Source organism: Engystomops pustulosus, chromosome 3, assembly GCF_040894005.1.
Source record: "Engystomops pustulosus chromosome 3, aEngPut4.maternal, whole genome shotgun sequence".
NCBI classification, from domain to species: domain Eukaryota; kingdom Metazoa; phylum Chordata; class Amphibia; order Anura; family Leptodactylidae; genus Engystomops; species Engystomops pustulosus.
The window spans coordinates 77,895,178-77,913,600 of NC_092413.1; the positions used below are offsets into that span (position 1 = coordinate 77,895,178).

The 18,423-nt window shown below is 41.9% G+C and overlaps 1 protein-coding gene across 1 annotated transcript in view; it reads left to right on the forward strand.

Annotated features, from left to right (window-relative positions):
- The window catches only part of GALNT2 (polypeptide N-acetylgalactosaminyltransferase 2), a 78,795-nt gene that overhangs the window by 25,748 nt on the left and 34,624 nt on the right, over positions 1 to 18,423 (forward strand). The window contains exons 4-7 of the mRNA XM_072141168.1: positions 2,161 to 2,259; positions 9,008 to 9,075; positions 12,277 to 12,342; positions 12,532 to 12,653. Of these exons, the coding sequence (XP_071997269.1) occupies positions 2,161 to 2,259; positions 9,008 to 9,075; positions 12,277 to 12,342; positions 12,532 to 12,653 (355 nt within the window). The remainder of the gene's footprint in view (positions 1 to 2,160; positions 2,260 to 9,007; positions 9,076 to 12,276; positions 12,343 to 12,531; positions 12,654 to 18,423) is intronic.

The window sequence follows — 18,423 nt, forward strand, 5'->3', positions numbered from 1 at the left end:
CTATGCATGAATTCAACACATGGACAAATTTGTTTCTATGGACTCATGCATGGAGTTCTACATGTATGATCTTTGAGCAGTTCAACAGAGATGATGCAAGTGAAAGAAGTATAATGGGTTCCATCATATTTTATGCTGTTTTTAGGCCTAGCTGTTGTTTTTATGTCTTATAAAAATTGATGCAAGAAATGAATAAATTATGCACGAGGCTCATTTTACTTTTACCGCCTTTTTTTGCTTTTGGCCCAGAAAATAGTATGCATAATTGACAAACTATGTATAACTTCTTATATGTGTGCATATATACACACGTCTTTTTCAGCATCTACAAGAAAAAAGGGGGTTGTTTGAGACCATAGACATTGGTGGGAGGGGCTTATACTCAAGGATATGCAGCAAATCATTATCGATTGGACACCCCTGCAATAAAAAGTAATCAAAAAACCTAGCAAATGGGTCCAGCTATGTATATATAAAGTGTTATACCTCTAGGAAGATGGACAAGCAAAAACTATATATTTTTTTTCCCACATTAGGTTTTATCCTGTAAGTTTATTAAAACATATGTTAAATACCTAAATGTATATTATTTATCCCTGTTCCCATGACAATCCTAAATTTTGAAATGGACAACATTTTATTTTTATCTGGCGTAACAATTATTAATTATACCTGTTCCAACATACAAGTTCAACTTAAAGGGAACTCGTCATCAGCAATTAATCTAATAAACCACTACCAGAATATTGTCAAGCAATGTAACACTTTCTAGTTTTTGTTTCTTTCATGACCCAGTGTGGTGGCATCATCCAGAAAATCAACTTTGAAGTGAGATGTAAATTGGTTGTATAAAGTGAAGGAGGATGAAAGTTTTCTGAAGTCAAAGTGAAGAGCTCTGAATGCCGCCTCATCATGCATCGGACATGAGGAGATCTGGTTAATAACGTCTCTTGATGTAGGACCATCAATCACAGTGGAGGGGCTTTGAGAGGAAGAGAGTGCCTGACTTCAGTGTTTAAATCTCTGCCTCCTTGACTTTATACAACCAGTTTACATCTCACTTCAAAGTCCATTTTCTTGATGATTCCACCATACTGGGTCATGAAAGAAACATGATCTGGAAGGTGTTTGACCGCTTGACAACAAACTGGTAGTATTACATCAGGTTAATTTCTGCTGACCGGTTCCCTTTAAACAGGTTTGGCTAGTGATGTTTACACAATAAGGATAATTTTTAACCCCTTGACTTAGTATTATTGCTGTTTTTGGTCCGATCACTCCCTAGACAGGTCAGTGTAAAATCCCAGAGTGTGGGCAGAGATTATTAAGCAGACACATTATGATCCTTGTGTGCTATGAGCTGCAGGTTTATCTACACTTTAATTTGGCTTCTGAATATCCTGCTAGTATCTGACACCTAGAAAGAGAGATGAGAGAAAGAGAGATGAGGTCCATGAGATTGATATAAAACACCATTACACTCTCTAGCTCTGCTATACAGTGACTCAGCTATAGCACAGTCAGCTCTGCTACATGCCTCCTTCTCTGTTGCTTGCAGAGTAAGTCTGTTGACCCTGCTTGCCGGTGGGAGGTGTCTGTGTGTGAGCTCATCTTGGAACGCAGGGCGGATGGGGGAGGGTTAGAGATCACACTGCATTCTGCGGGACAAGCTTTTCTTAAAAAGAATCTGCCAAGTCGGTAATAGTCAATTACCCCTGTCTAGGCATATGACAGGTTTATAGTGCTTTAATCTGCACAATACACTGCACGGAACAACCCAGTAGTGTCAAACAAATACCACAAGTCTTCTTAATACCACCCCAGAAATGGGAGATAATACAGAGCTAGAGACCAGCCAATACAATAATATAACCGGTTAGTAATTCAGACCCAAAACCAGATGGTAAACAATAAAGACCTCAGATCAGACAATAGGCAGTAATGTGGATCCCAGAACAGATATTTTAACGAAGAGCCCATACCAGATGACCAGGAATTCAGACTCCCTAACAGAGTCCAGACAATAGATACTCGCCCTAAGCAGGACAATAGCTGCTAACAGGTTCCACTTAGAGTTATCCTTCAGCGTAAAGATGGACTTCTATTAAGGTGAAGTGAGGTGGGGCTTTATACATTTTTATTTCATTCCCCCATTTACAGATGTCGTAGGAAACATTGGAGGACTGATCTACCATCAACCAGCGTTGTCATAACTTTTCATAATGAAGCCAGGTCAGCGTTACTCCGCACAGTAATCAGGTGAGTAGTTGTAGCTATATATAGATGGAAATGTCTGTTAAAAATCTGCCTTGTGTAAGTGCTGCTCATTGCCCTTTACGGACAGGTTATTTCCAAAAAAATACCACATATTGGCCATGGGACAGATCCACTATTGTCGTGGGTTGTTTGATGACGCTTTTAAGCTATAGAGTATTGTTGGACAACTGTCTCAAATAGAAAGAGTACATTTACTATGTGGATACACCATATTATTTCATGATGTTTTAAGTCATTAAAAGCTTTAAGCCTTAACTCGTAGATCCAAGCACAGTGACTGTTGTAATCTTCTTATATTTGTAATCCACGGCCTCCTTCTAAAATAGTTTCAAAATTATCCTCCCCGGGCCCTAAGTACTGAAAATACAGCAAGTGCTGAGGGAGCAGGCAGGATTGGGAAACAGTTTAATAGACTGTATAGTTCATATTAGCATCATTTTAAAGTTCAGTTATTTAAAGGAAGGAGAACAAATGGAAAATTACCTGTCACTATGCCTGGATCTATGAGGAAGTGTTCCTGGTTTATTATGATGGATTTTGATGGTAGATTTTCTTTAACTGGTTAAGGACCGGGCCCTTTCCCGTTTTTTCATTTCAATTTTTCACTCCCCACCTTCAAAAATCTAGAACTTTTTTATTTTTACACGTAAAAAGCTATGTGACGGCTCGTTTTTTGCGTAACAAATTGCACTTCATAGTGATGGTATTAAATATTCCATGCCATGTACTGGGAAGCGGGAAAAATATTCCAAATGCAGTGAAAATGGTGAAAAAACGCATTTGTGTCGTATTCTTGTGGGCTTGGATATTACGGCTTTCACTTCATGCCACAAATGACGCATCTAATTTATTCTTTGGGTCAGTACGATTACAGGGATACCAAATTTGTATAGGTTTTATGTTTTCATACATTTACAAAAATTAAAACCTCATGAACAAAATTCTTTTTTTTATTTTGCCGTCTTCTTGTGCTTATAACTTTTTCATACTTTGGTGTATGGAGTTGAGGGTGGTGTCATTTTTTGCGACTTTTGATGATGTTTTCAATGATATTATTTTTAGGACTGTACAACCTTTTGATCACTTTTTATAGAATTTTTAATTTTTTTTTAAATGGCAAAAAAGTGCCAGTTTTGACTTTGGACGCGATTTTCCGTTACGGGGTTAAACGCAGTGAAAAATCGTTATCATATTTTGATCGGGCATTTTCGGACGCGGCGATACCCAATGTGTTACGCGGGTGTTACCGGTAAGCCTTTGCTGCAATATGCAGCAGAGACTTACCGGCTATGGAGAGGGCTCGGCCCGCGAGCCCTCTCCATGCATCGGAACGCGACCGCCGCCGTGAATACACGGCGGGCGGTTGCGAACCGGTTAAAGAAGTGGTTAATAGTAACCTATTACTATATACAAAGAAAAATCTACCAAATTGCTTTTATGCATTATAAACCAAACATACCTTGAGAATGCTGTAGCTACACTGATGCAGGCACATATCTTGTTTAATTCCTCTTCTGTTTGGTTTTGCGAAACCATTAGTTATACATCGCATTAGTTATACATCGCACCAGAGGATGATGTAACCACTGTGTTATCCCTGAGAGGCAGAAGTAATTGATTGCTGCACCACCCCCAGCTGCTGTGTATGAGTCATTATTGCTGTCTGGACTGGTCTGAAAGCTCTGTGTGATGTGCTTATCAATAGTGGGCTGAAGCAATCCACCTTTCCCAATGTCCTGAATGTTTTAATTGTTTTTACAGCAAAACCACTCAGCCCTGTGACAACATATTGCTAGAATATGTTTCTGCATCAGTGTAGCTACAGCATTTTCAAGGTATGTTTGGTTCATATTGCATGAAATCAAAAGGTAGATTTCCTTTATACACCCGCTCCCTTCTCTGTGCATCTTTGGAAGGGGGTGTTAACATCTGATGATCAGCTGAGTGTTGCTTGATAGAGCTGAACTGCTTGACAGGAGCTTTCTTTTGCATAATGGCAATCTACAGCTGCCTGCCTGGAATAGTAGGTGTGTTATTTACTGCATGAAAGGAATATTTCTGAAAACGCTTGTTTATTGATTACATTAAACCTTGGGCTCTTATTGTTGGGCTATATTGTTTCTCTAGGTCAGGTGTTCCAAGATTTGTCTAGAGTTTATTTGAGAATTATTGTGTAAAATAAGTATTTGGTCAATAACAAATGTTAATCAAAAGTATCTCAATACTTTGCCAACCAAGGATAAGTAACAATGACAGAGGTCAAACCTTTTCGGTAAATCTTCACAAGGTTATAGCACACACTGTTATTGGTATGTTTGCCCATTCCTTCATGCAGATCTGCTCTAGAGCAGTGATGTTTTTGAGCTGTTGATGGGCAACACGCACTTTCAACTCCCTCCAAAGGTTTTCTATTGGGTTGAGATTTGGAGACTGGCTAGGCTACTCCAGAAGCTTGAAATGCTTTTTTGCCCTTTTGTTGTGCTTAGGATCATTGACATATTGAAAAACCCAGTTAAGTTTCACCTTTAATGGCCTTGGTGATGGAAGGAGGTTAGCACTTAAAATCACACACTACATGGCCCTATTTGCTCTTTTATGTACACGGATCAGTTGTCCTGGTCCATTTGCAGGGAAACTACCCCAAAGTATGATGTTCCCACCCCCCATGCTTTACAGTAGGTATGGTGTTCTTTGGATGCAACTCGGCATTCTCTTTTCTTCAAACACTATGAGTTGTGTTTCTATCAAACAGTTCTATTTTGGTTTCATCTGACTATATGACATTCTCCCAATACTCTTCTGGAACATCCAAATGCTCTCTAGCAAACTTCAGATGGGCCCAAATATGTACTGGCTTAAGTAGTGGGACACTTCTGGCACTGCAGGATTTGAGTCCCTGGTAGTGTGTTACGTACAGTAGCCCTTGTTACGTTGGTTCCAGCTTTCTGCAGGTTATTCACTAGGTCCCCCGTGTGGTTCTGGGACTTTTGCTTACTGTTCTTGTGATAATTTAGAGGGGTGGATCTGCTGATTGAGGGAGATTATCAGTGTTCTTGTACAAGGGCGGTTCAATAAGTACCCGTGTTTGACGACAGAGGGCGTTCCTGAGGGAAGTTGGTGTTAAAAGCTGCTGTTCCATACCAGCCAGTTTGTCCATTTGAGACGAGTAAATAGTGACGAAGAATCATTTCTGGCACAAGCAGACAAATTTTCTTTTTTGCCCCAGTGAGAACTAGATTTAAAAAAAAAAAAAAATTTTTTCTGTAATTGGACAAAGCATTATCAATAAAACTTCATTCCAGAGACCTTACAGCTGATCATTGCAGTCTGCTACTAAAGGAAAGGATCCAGAGAGCTTCAACAGAGGTCACAGGGTGCAGAGGGGTCTGTATTTAACTATGGGTTGTCTGTAAGTAGGGGACCGACTGTATATTAAAATTGGTATATGATAGCCGAGGATCCCGTCTGAAAAAAACTATTGCACCACCGTTGGTTTCATTTAGGAGAAGTAAAAGTATACGCGATATACTTGTATGCACTTGCATACTGGTTAAATAAAATGATTCCTGCTGGAAACTTCTGATGTGGTCAGTGCAAATATTGCTAAACATTGTGCCTAGGAGGTATAAATATTTCGTTGCACCAGTTTTTTTTCATGCAAATCACAATTCAAAGTTTATGCGATTCTTTGTCCATGCGGTTTCTTCTATATAGGGAAGAAGATACGATCTCTATATATTAGATTTAGTTAACACTGCCATTCATTCAAAAGTGAGAAAGGCGCACCAAGGCTCATAAGCACGTAAATAAGATGCACGGAGGTAATACACCAATACTCCGCTTTGGTGACGACAGTCACGGGGATCTTCTAAGGAAAGAGGCACGTTGGATTATGAAGACCAATGCGATGGGTTCTTCGGGGCTTATTGATAAAAATGATATGGGGGTATTTCTCTAGCTAGTTGGATTAACCCTTTGTGCCTTTTTAGGCCTGATCGTCACATATAATGTTACACAGGTGCTTAAATTGGCCCCATACAGGTGCTTTGTTCCTTGCTATCCAATAATGTGCGTTTAAAAAAAAAAGTGCCTTTTTTTTTATTTTTTTTATACATATTCCTCACTTGGTATGGAAATATGATTAGTTCAGATTTGTAAATTCTCCCTCCCTATATGTAGTGATACATGTGTTCCCTTTTAATGTAATTGTCTTTGTTCTTTTATGCTGTGCTTCCCAAGAACACAATATACTTCCGCTCTTGCTAAAGAGCGTCTTGGTTGCCAGGTTACAGGGAAGTGATGTCTCGCCGGCTGGATTAAGAGCCAGGTGCGGACGGCGCTCCATAGAGGTTAGAGAAAGCGCCAAGCGGCGCGAAACTGCTGTCGCCTTTTCTAACCCCCTGCTCCTACCTCTATCCTGACTGGTCTGTGTCTCTGGACTTACTTTTACTTGATGATGAAATAAAGAAGATGTTTATCGGTGAGTGGCCGCGTTTTCTGTCTTCCTACTATTTACACGACATGATACTGATCAACGAATGAAAGTACGCAAAGCAGCAGAGGCCATAGGTGTGACGACCAAAACGGCAATTAATATTTAACGCGATGGACGACGAAAAAATTGTTGTCCCGATGGGTGCCACGATTGCTCACGGTGGACAACAAGTGGATGCAGCTGTTAACTTCAAAGCAGTGTTTGGAGCAATTTAAGCGAGATTCGAAGAAGTTTTTGTGTCAATTTGTCACCGTTGATGAAAACTGGATTCATCATTACACACCAGAAACGAAGCAACAACAGATGGATTTCTCCTGGTGAATCTGCTCCAGAGAAGGTGTAGACGGTCCCATCGACCGGGAAAGGTCATGGTGACGATTTTTTGGGATGCGAATGGCGCCATCCTCATGGTTTTTTTTTTTTCTAGAAAAAGGAAGAACTATCACTGGCCAATACTACAGAGAGTTATTGGACCTCTTCAACAAAAAGTTGAAGGCGACATGGCCGCATTTGGCGAAAAAGAAGGTGCTGTTTCACCACGATGGCGCACCAGCACATTCATCTGGAGATGTCGCCGCAAACTCCATGAATTGCGTTATGAATTGGTGCCACAACCCCCCCTATTTCACCCGATCTGGCTTCCTGCCACTTTTTCTTGTTCCCCAACATGAAGAAATGGCTTGTGGGAAAAAATTTTAGTTCAAACAAGAAAGTCATTACTGAGACGTATTTTGGAGAGTGCAACAAATCCTATTTTTTGGAGGGGTTAAAAAAATTACAGGAATGTTGGTAGAAGTGTATCTTTCTAAAAGTGGACTATGTTGAAAATGAAAAAAAAAAAAATTTCTAACATTGGTACTTATTGAACCACCCTCGTATGTCTTCCATTTTCTAACTATTTCTCCCACACTGGATTTCTGCCTATAGCAGGTTTGGTCTTCCCAGCCTGGTGCATTTGAAAATTTCCCATTAGCAAATTTTTGTTTCTAATATCATTTGACAGTTTTTTTTGGTCTGAACTATAGTGGAGTTTGGAGTGTGACTGCTTTAGATCGTGGACCGATGTCTTTTATACAAGCTCAAACAGGAGCCATTACTACATGTAATGAGTGGAGGACAGAGGAGCCTCTTAAAGAAGAGGTTAAAGGTCTGTGAGAGACAGAAATCTTGCTAGTTTGTAGATAACAAAATGCTTATTTTCCAGCAAAATTTTTAAATAATTCTTTAAAAGTCGGACATTGTGAATTTTTATAGATTTTTTTTTTTTTTCCCCTTCTCATTTTGTCTCTCATAGTTGAGGTCTACCGATGATGTCAATTACAGGCCTCTCCTCTTTTTTAGTGAGAACTTTTGCAGAATTAGTGGCTGATAAATAAATACTTTCTTACCCACCGTATTATATAGAGTTATTACAAAGAGTGAACTTTTTCTGTGATTGTTAATTTTAACTATGGCTTAACCCAAAACCCCTGCAAAGGCTTCTATAGTATTTCAAAAGGTCCCATAGTCTGGTTCGATAGGTGACACAATTGAGGGGAAGACTGCTGAGTTGACAGGTGTCTAGAAGGCAGTCATTGACTCGCTCCACAAGGATGGTAAGCCCAAAGGGCACATCAACTGAAAGTTTCGCAAGCCTTGGAAAGATTATTGAGAAAGGGCCACTCAAAAATTTGGCGATATTCACAAGGAGTGGACTTTTGCTGGAGTCAGTGCTTTAGGAGCCACTCCTGAGCAATAGACGATGCCAGAAGCATCTTACCTGGGCCAAGGAAGAAAAAAAATACTGGATTGTTGCTAAGTGGTTCAAAGTGGCGTTTTCAGATGAAAATTAATTTTGCATTTGTTTTTTGAGGATGAAATTTTCATTTTCTCGGCTTATACTCGAGTTTAAAAAAAAAACTTAGTTCTCGCATCAGGCACTCATTCCCGGCATCCTCTTCTCCCCCGGCTCGTCTTCTTTCTGCATCTTCCAACTTCCAGGCAGCGGCATGTCTTTTCTCACTGCCCGCATGCGCACACTGTGACATGGCATGACATCAAGAAGAGGATGCTAGGGGTGAGCGCCGGCGGCAAGTACGTTTTATTATCTCATGAACTGACTTTTTTTTTGTAAAGGTGGGTCTCTGTGGGAGTCGAAAGTTTTCATAATTTGTGGCAAAATACTGTACCACAGCTTATACTCGGGTCAGCTTCTACTCGAGTATATACAGTAATGATTGTTTCTTTCTCTTTCAGTGTATTAAAAAAAAGCCCTGTTCATCTTATAAAAGAAATTATACTGGTTGATGATTACAGTGATAGTGGTAAGCATACAAAATTGATTTCTTTGCTTGTAAACTAATATATATATATTATATTGCCTTTTTTATTTTCTGATCTGGTTTGAGCAATAGAAGTAACTTTTGCTTAATTTGGTTATCACCTACCTCTACTTATGTCATCTGACAAATGTGATTTTTTTTTTTTTTTTTGATCAAATAAATTTTTATTCAATTTTTTTTTTTAATATTATTTTTTTGCATAAATAACAACGCAACAGTACAAATCATTCCCATATCCCCCCCCCTTTCCCCAAGTGAGCACCAAATTAAACTACATAGAGCTAACAAATTGCTTATCACTTAAGTAATTGCAAGCCCGGGGTGTCAAGCCATGGGCACAAAAGCATTTCAAATTTCAAGAGGGCATTTTCTGGTAGATACATTTTGGTAGACATTCCCACCCCCACCCCCCTCCTTAAGTGAGCAACAAATTTGTACTGGATATAGCTAACAAATTGCATATCATCACTGTACATATTGGAGCAAATTTTTCTCTCAACTCTCAACCAGCTTAATAGATTGTTACATGTAGATTAACAAAGTACAGCCAAAAATATATAGAGGTTCACAGTAGTAAGACATTGCATCCCCAAATTGCACATAAGATCCTCAACTAGAAGTTCTGCCAAACATTGTGTCGCTAATCAACAAAAAAGATGGCAAGCCCAGGGTTTCAAGCCAAGGGCCCCACAGCATATCAAATTTGTTGAGGGCCTTTCTTTTCTGGTAGACGTAAGGATAAGTTAACTCTTGTAATAAACTGACTCGCATTTGTATCCTTCCAGTGCAAGGCGATTTGATTTTTTTTTTTCTTTTTAGCTAAATATAGTAGACGTAAAATAGCAAGCTTGTGACCCTCCAGTACATTTAAGTTCGGCAAGACGACCCAAAATGCATATCCGAGGTGGTCTTAGAACATGAATTGAATAAACCCTATTGATTAGACTGAGGACTTCCTCTCATTACCACATTCCATTTTGTACAGCCTTGCCGGAGTGAAGTATACCCTATGGAAGAGGTAAAGATTAGAAAGGCGGTGTGCCTCACTGACTGAGACCATAGGGAGAAAGTCTAACACATACTGCCACTGATCATCTGTTACCTCCCCAACATCTGTTACCCATTTAGCACAGATCCCTAAGGGATATTTAATAAGATATCGCTCTCGAAGGTGGGAGTAGTGCCAAGAGATGATCCCCCTAGTGTGTCCAAGCTATGAATTGTAGCCCAAAACCCATCTTATGCAGTACGGTCATCAAAAAAGGCCTTTCCACACTGTTGAATGCCTTGGCCGCATCCAAAGACACAACCGCGGCATTCGGCAGGCGATTCTGTGATGCCTGTATAGTCAAAAAGAGACACCATTTATTGACTGCTGTGAACATGTTGTGCCTGATCAGGGTGTATGACCTTGGAAATACAGGTTACAAGTCTATTCGCTAACATTTTGGCAAGTAGCTTTGTATCTACAAGGAAATCGGATGATAAGAGTCTGTCAATAGAGTATCTTTACCCGGCATCAAAAGGACAATGATAACTACCTCTTTTCATTGTGGGAGACACTTAAGGAAACACGCTTCCAGTAGACGGGAAAATATAATTTCCTTAAAGGCTTTGTACACATACACCGGAAGGCCATCTATCCCTGGGGATTTATTATTTGACATCTGACTCAAAGCTACCTCCAGTTCCTCCAGTGTCAAAGGGGCATCTAATACTGCCCTGTCTACCTTGTTCAACACAGGCAGATTTAATAGAATCTAGAAAACGATCTTATTGCTCCTGAGTGGAATCCCCTCTAGATTTATATTGGGAAGTATAAAACTCCTTAAAAGTATCTAGGACTTCGTGCGATTGTGTCACTACAACCCCCCCCCCCCTCCCTTCGACTGCATAGCTGACAACCCCTCTCTGAGATGGGGATGTTTTATTATCCGCTTTAGTCAGAAGATGTTCTGCTTTTGTGCGATTTGCCAAGTTCTCTTATGGGCAGTAGTAGGGTCTGAAATCTAAATCTCCTCTGCTTTGGAAACTTCTCTATCCAGGGAAAGTTCTTGCTCTTTGGAATTAGTTTTTATATGTGACAGTCAGGAAAAGAATCTCCCAAAGGAATGATTTTAGGCAGTCCCATTCTAAGAGGGTGCATAGAGTCCGCATTCTGTGCAATATATTCCTGTAGCTGCCTTACTAGGTTCCCCATCCAGCCCTTTCCTGCCAGTACTAGCAGCCAAAAAGGCTTCATACGGCAATGTTGCGAGCCTCTATCTCGGCCCTGCACAGGCTGAAACTGCACTATAATATACAGTTAGCAGAGGGCAAAACACATAGGTAGAAATAAAAGTATCAGTATGCAGTATGCTAGTTACCTTGTATGGGCCTTGATGGGCCACAATTGAAAATCCTTCCTGCTCTTGTGATGGTGAACATTTTTCCCCAGGCAAAGACACTGGGTCTCAGGGATGCTCTGATTATATTAGGTGCAGACACACCCCTGCACACCCCCAGGAAGGCTTTATGGACCCTCCTATCTTGTATCAGGTCCAGAACCTTGGATGAGTTGTAGCTTCTCAATGGGCAGTCAGTGTCAGGGATATCTCTGAGACCAGCACACCAGACAGCTCTGTCGATTACCGGGAGAGAGAAAAGCGTCAGCGGTATGTGTAGGACAGGCTGGGTCTAAAGCTGTATAATTCCTGGGTGGGGGCAAGAGCTCACTCGCTGTGCGACTTCCTACATCGCTGGTCGGACATAGCCCCCTCCCGAATGTGGTTTAAATTTAAAAAAAAAAAAAAAGTGGGGGGCAAAGAATAGCTTCAGATTGCAAACATGGTATTATAAGCCACACCTTTTTCATAGTAACTAGCTTCATAGAAAATTTTTTATATCGGGCAAGGAAACTAGTGGCTACTCCTTCCAGATTTTAAGGAAGCCTAAAAATGGAGATCGTCAAATGGTGTTTTCAAAAAACCTTTACAATTTATCAAATATTTTACACCAAAAGCGTTTCAATTTTGGACAGTTCCAGAATGTGTAGCAAATCGTCTGAATCCACCAAGGACATTTAGTGTTCACGCGATATACAATCTTTTGATAAATGATGAATGTTTAATTCAAACACTTTATTTTCCATTCTCATACCAAGAATTTTTTATATTTATTTATATTTTGTTACTTTTCCACCAGCTGAAGATGGGGCTTTGCTTGGAAGGATTGAGAAGGTGCGAGTACTTAGGAATGACAGACGTGAAGGTATGCATCAGTTGCCATCCAGTATATTTGATTGAAGGGGCTTTCAGACAAAGACGCATCCTGTGTTGTCTGAAAGTTGATTCTTTTTAGTCCATTTGAAATTGTGTTCCACTGTACAGATTTGCCATATTTATTTTAACACCTTTTACTGTACAGTCTACAATGAGCCTAATCTGTCTGTCGTTACAGGTCTTATGCGGTCACGTGTTAAGGGAGCAGATGCAGCTCAATCTAAAGTTCTCACATTTCTTGATAGCCACTGTGAATGTAATGAACACTGGCTGGAGCCCCTTCTCGAGAGAGTTGCTGAGGTAACTGGCCCTTTAAGAAGACTGTTGCCAAATGTATATTGATTTATTTTTTTAGTATAGCACAAAATGTTTAGGGTGTGTCTTTTATATGGAGGAAACTTACCGATATACTTACTACCGTATATACTTGTGTATAAGCCAAGTTTTTCAGCACAAAAAATGTGCTGAAAAACGTCCCCTCGGCTTATACACGAGTCTATTACAAAAAAAAAATTACCCACTTAAAAAAAAAACTTAAATACTCACCCTCCGATGTCAGCACGGCTTACCGATGTCCCCGATATCAGAGTGTTCCTTCTTCTTTCTTCTCCGCGGCTCTTCTTCTTTCTTCCGGCATGGACGCGGCCATGTTTTCTTCTAGCATGAGCATACTTTGACGTCAGCAGCGGCCGCGTCATAGTATGCGCATGCCAGAAGAAAACATGGCCGCGTCCATGCCAGAAGAAAGAAGAAGAGCCGCTGAGAAGAAAGAAGACGGGACGCGCTGACATCGGGGACATCGGTGAGCCGCACTGACATCGGAGGGTGAGTATTTAAGTTTATTTTTTTTAAGGGCCGTGGGGGCAGGCTGATGTATACTACTAGGGGCTTGCTGTATGCTACTAGGGGCTTGCTGTATGCTACTAGGGGCTTGCTGTATTCCCACCCTTGGCTTATACTCGAGTCAGTAGTTTTCCCCAGTTTTTGGTGGTAAAATTTGGGGTCTCGGCTTATACTCGGGTTGGCTTATACTCGAATATATACGGTAATTTAATTTTGCTTTCTAGACTTTAACATCTATACCAGTCCAAACACATGGCATTGGCCACAACACATGGGCAACCCCAGATTTCAGGGGGGACCACTATTCCTGTACGGCCATAAGTTTTGGCTAAATGAATTAATGCTTTTGTTGTCCAACAAACACTTGCACATATTAACGCAACATTGTGCATGTCTAGGGGTTAGTTGGACAATGTAGCAGAATAAGAATTCAGGGACACTTATCTTTGAGCTTTGTTACCGATTACTTTAACACAACTTGCTTTCGTAGCCCTGGGCAATGCAGACCCATGAAAAGGCTGAAATCCCTGGAAAAAACTTGCAATACTAGTGAATAGGTTGAGTATGTTCTGTAAATTGAACTTAACCCAAAGTAATCTATTTAAAGAGGACCTTTCGCCACCCCCAACTTATTAAATCTAACATACCAGAATGTAGGAGCTTGCTCACTGATTCAGGGGCACTTTGTATTGTATTCCTAGCACCGACCATTACCAAGATCATCAGAGGAGGTGCTACAGCAGGGGTGGGGGCGTGTGTGTATGCTTATCTTCTCTGACACCGTCAGCAGTGACAGTGTTAGAGAAGCCATTCCTCAGCCACTGTGAATGAGCATCTTCTCCCTAGATTACTCCGTATGTTCAGAGCATTACAACATTGAACAAAGCAGCTGCCTGCACCTGGCAGACAAAAATGATCACTTTTGCAAAGCAATTGGATAGCCAGCCTGCCCCCCTCCCTGTAGTGTGTGTGTGTGTGTGTGTGTGTGTGTATATAGCCAGCCTGCCAGGGATCTCCTGGTGGGCCGATGAGTCTGATGCCGGTCCGGGGCTGGTGGGGCCGGTTGAAAAAAAACAAAAAAACACATCTACTCTCCTTTCCGGGCTCCCCCGAAGCTCCATTGCTACAGTCCGGCCGCACAGTTCGTGACAGCTGCGTGGGTGCCTGCGTTGCACAGTATATGACGTGGGCAAGTGGCTGCTTCTGTGTCATATTCTGTGAGCCGCCAGCGCTCTCTGAGCTGTCACGGACTGTGCGGCCAGACTGTTGCAGCGGAGCTTCGGGGGAGCACTGGAAAGGTGAGTAGATGTTTTATTAATTTAATGTGCCGGGGAGACTGGCTGTATAGAGGGGAAGGCGGCTGGCTGTACACAGTAAGGGGGGGGGAGTGGCAGGCTGTATACAGGGGGATGGGGGTGTTGGGGCACATTGTCTATTTTCTGGGGAGGGCTGGCTATATACTAGGGGGTGGGGGCTTTATGACTATATACTGGGGGGGGGGGGTCTGGCAATATACAGGGGGGCTGGCTGTATACTGGGGAGGGGCTCTTTGGCTATATATAGGTGGCAGGCTATATACTGGTGGGACTGTCATTCAGGGGGGCTGGCTGTATAATGGGGAGCTGTTTGGCTATATACGGCTGGCTGTGTACTGGGGGACTGTCTGGCAATGTAAGGGGGGGGGGGCTGGCTGTATACTGTGGCGGCTGTTTGTCTATATACAGAGGGGCTAGATATATATTGTGGGGGATGGCTAGTGGCGGTATATGGCATGGTAGTTATATTCCCATACCTAAGGGGACAGTATTATAGTAGTTATATTCTTGTACATAGGGGGCAGTATTTTAGTAGTTATATTCTTATACATAGGGGCAGTATTATAGTAGTTATATTCCCGTACCTAAGGGGACAGTATTATAGTAGTTAGTTATTTTCTTGTACACAGGAGGCAGTATTATAGTAGTTATATTCTTGTACATAGGGGGCAGTATTATAGTAATTATATTCTTGTACATAGGGGGCAGTATTATAGTAGTTATATTCTTGTACATGGGGGGCAGTATTATAGTAGTTATATTCTTATACATAGGGTTAGTGTTAGCCTCTGCCCCTCCCTGTAGTGTGTATTTAGCCAGCCTGCCCCCCTCCCTGTAGTGTGTATGTAGCCAGCCTGCCCCCCTCCCTGTAGTGTGTATGTAGCCAGCCTACCCCCCTCCCTGTAGTGTGTATGTAGCCAGCCTGCCCCCCTCCCTGTAGTGTATATTTAGCCAGCCTGCCCCCCTCCCTGTAGTGTGTATGTAGCCAGCCTGCCCCCTCCCTGTAGTGTGTATGTAGCCAGCCTGCCCCCCTCCCTGTAGTGTGTATGTAGCCAGCCTGCCCCCCTCCTGTAGTGTGTGTATGTAGCCAGCCTGCCCCCCTCCCTGTAGTGTGTGTATGTAGCCAGCCTGCCCCCCTCCCTGTAGTGTGTATGTATGTAGCCAGCCTGCCCCCTCCCTGTAGTGTGTATGTATGTAGCCAGCCTGCCCCCCTCCCTGTAGTGTGTATGTATGTAGCCAGCCTGCCCCCCTCCCTGTAGTGTGTATGTATGTAGCCAGCCTGCCCCCCTCCCTGTAGTGTGTATGTATGTAGCCAGCCTGCCCCCCTCCCTGTAGTGTGTATGTATGTAGCCAGCCTGCCCCCCTCCCTGTAGTGTGTATGTATGTAGCCAGCCTGCCCCCCTCCCTGTAGTGTGTATGTATGTAGCCAGCCTGCCCCCCTCCCTGTAGTGTGTATGTATGTAGCCAGCCTGCCCCCCCTCCCTGTAGTGTGTATGTATGTAGCCAGCCTGCCCCCCCTCCCTGTAGTGTGTGTGGGCAGCCTTCCACCCCTCCCTGTAGTGTGTGTGTGTAGCCAGCCTGCCCCCCCCCCCCCCCGTAGGGTATTTAGACTGCCTCTGCCAAAAAAAAAAGAATATTTGCCTTCCTGCGCTCCCTAGAACTACATCCTAGATCAGTGGTGGCGAACCTATGGCACTGGTGCCAGAGGTGGCACTCGGAGCCCTTTCTGTGGGCACCCAGACCATCACCCCAGCATGAAGTTCACCAAACAGGACTCAAAGAGTCTTCCTACAGAACCTTCCTACAATGATAGGTGAATTTGCCCTCCTCCTTTCAACTGCGTTGGTGTCTTTAGGAGGCTGAACGATTGAAAGTTGTCAAAGAATGAGGAGAAATAAATTGCTGTGCTGGCCCTTTGCAATAAATAAGTGGCTTTTGGTTGAAGTTTGGGCACACAGGCTCTAAAAGGTTCGCCATCACTGTCCTAGATGTCGCTGGATGCGCACAGCAACCAGTGATACGTGTATCTTAAAGATACACATATCGCTGATCAATACTGGGGGCCGAGGCAGCGCCCCAGAATGAGAGGCGAGGGTAGCACCCTAGGTGATTGCCTACCCCTACTACAATAGACAGTAGCTGCAAACGCCAGACACTGCAAAAAGTATTGTTGTAGCTGTAATGTCCAGGATTGTAGATTCCAAAATTGTCTCAATGTAAAGTACAACTCATCACGTAAGATAATTTTTACATGGGGGAGGGGTTTAAGGTGTTTTTAGTTTACTGTCTACGCTGTTTAAATGTAAAAAATGGCAAACTATTGTTTGGTTTTAAATTAAAACTTTATTTGATTAAAAAAAAAATAATAATTTTTACACCATATCTCTGTTTTCATTACTAATTGTCGGTGGTATGCTCTCATGAGCAGGTCCCCCACTCCTGTTGCTTGTTTTGTATTTGTTACACTGTTTCTTTTTGTCAACGTGGTGGTGGTTTTATTTTCTGCAAGTAAAATAATTCTGCAGGAAAACCTAAACTAAAAACTACCTGTGCATTGAATGCATAACTGAAAGATTCTTCTTTATTGTAAATGATCATGGCACCAAGCTGTTCATCTTGTGAGATTATTAGATTTACTAGCTGATCCTGTTACATGATTGTTTTAATAGCATTACTAGCTCTAGCTGATTTTTCAGATTGGCTGATGGCCAATAAATGAATTAATGTCCCAATCAGAATGGTGATTTCTTTGACATTATGGTAAAGATGGTTAAAAATCTTTTTAATACGTTGCGTGTAATAAAGTGACCAATTTATTTTAACCTCTTAAAACGTGTCCTTGACCTTGATGTGACGACATTTTTATTTGAGTTTTCTTTATCTCTGCTTGTCACTGCTTTTGGAATCCAGTCAATTAGTGGAAAATAGGCAGATACTTTGCATAACTTTTATAGTTCAGTAATCCCTTTGGCATCAGGACACCAACTTTGTCTTGCCAATGACTTCTGGCTGTGTGGTGATTTACTAAAAACAGTGAAAACTGCACATTGTGCAGTTTGCCTGTGTAGAGTGCACCCGATTCGGTAAAAGTGGGGCTGTTCTCTCTGAATCTGGTGCTCCCTACGCTGCCCCAACAGAATGCACCAACTTTTTTTTTTTTTTGGTGCGTCTTTAATATGAGGCATGTGACAAACTTCTGTCGGACTTTGTGTGATAAATGTGGTGCACGGTTCGAATGTGCTCCATTTCATTGATGGAATTTGCGTTGCGTGAAGAGTATTGCAGTCGCATCACAAGGTCACATGCGACACATGTCGAGTGGGCACTTCTTAAATGCATGTGCAGGCAGTTTGTGTTTTTCTATTGGACATTGCATGTTCTTATCAGTGCAAAGTCCTTGGTAAATGTGGGTCAGTACCTGTGGTCAGCACATCCTTCTTCCTAATTGGTTGGTTTTCATCGAATGACCTGTACTCACTTCGTAGGTGTCATTGTCATGTTACTAAATACTTCAGCAGAGAGCAGAATAAGAGCCGGATTAGTGGAAATTTTTGCCCCTAGTAAGAAATATCAAAGGAAAATGTCTCTCCTCTTAAATGACTTTTTTTTCTGCGTTCTGTTATCTTATAGCAAGATGTACACAAGGTTACAGAAATGTCATTAAGGCTATTTGACCACAAGAGAATTTGGTCAACAAAAACCGATCCACGAGCTGATGGAATATCCTGGACTAAACTCTCCATATCAGGTCATGTAAGAACATATTCGATTGTGGGCAAATGGCCTAAAGAGAAGTCTTTGGAGAGAATAGTGTGAAGGAATATATATAATAATTATATTATAATTATTTCCTTTATGTATATAGTGCACACACACACAAATTATGCAGCGCTTCACAGAACTTGCCAAAT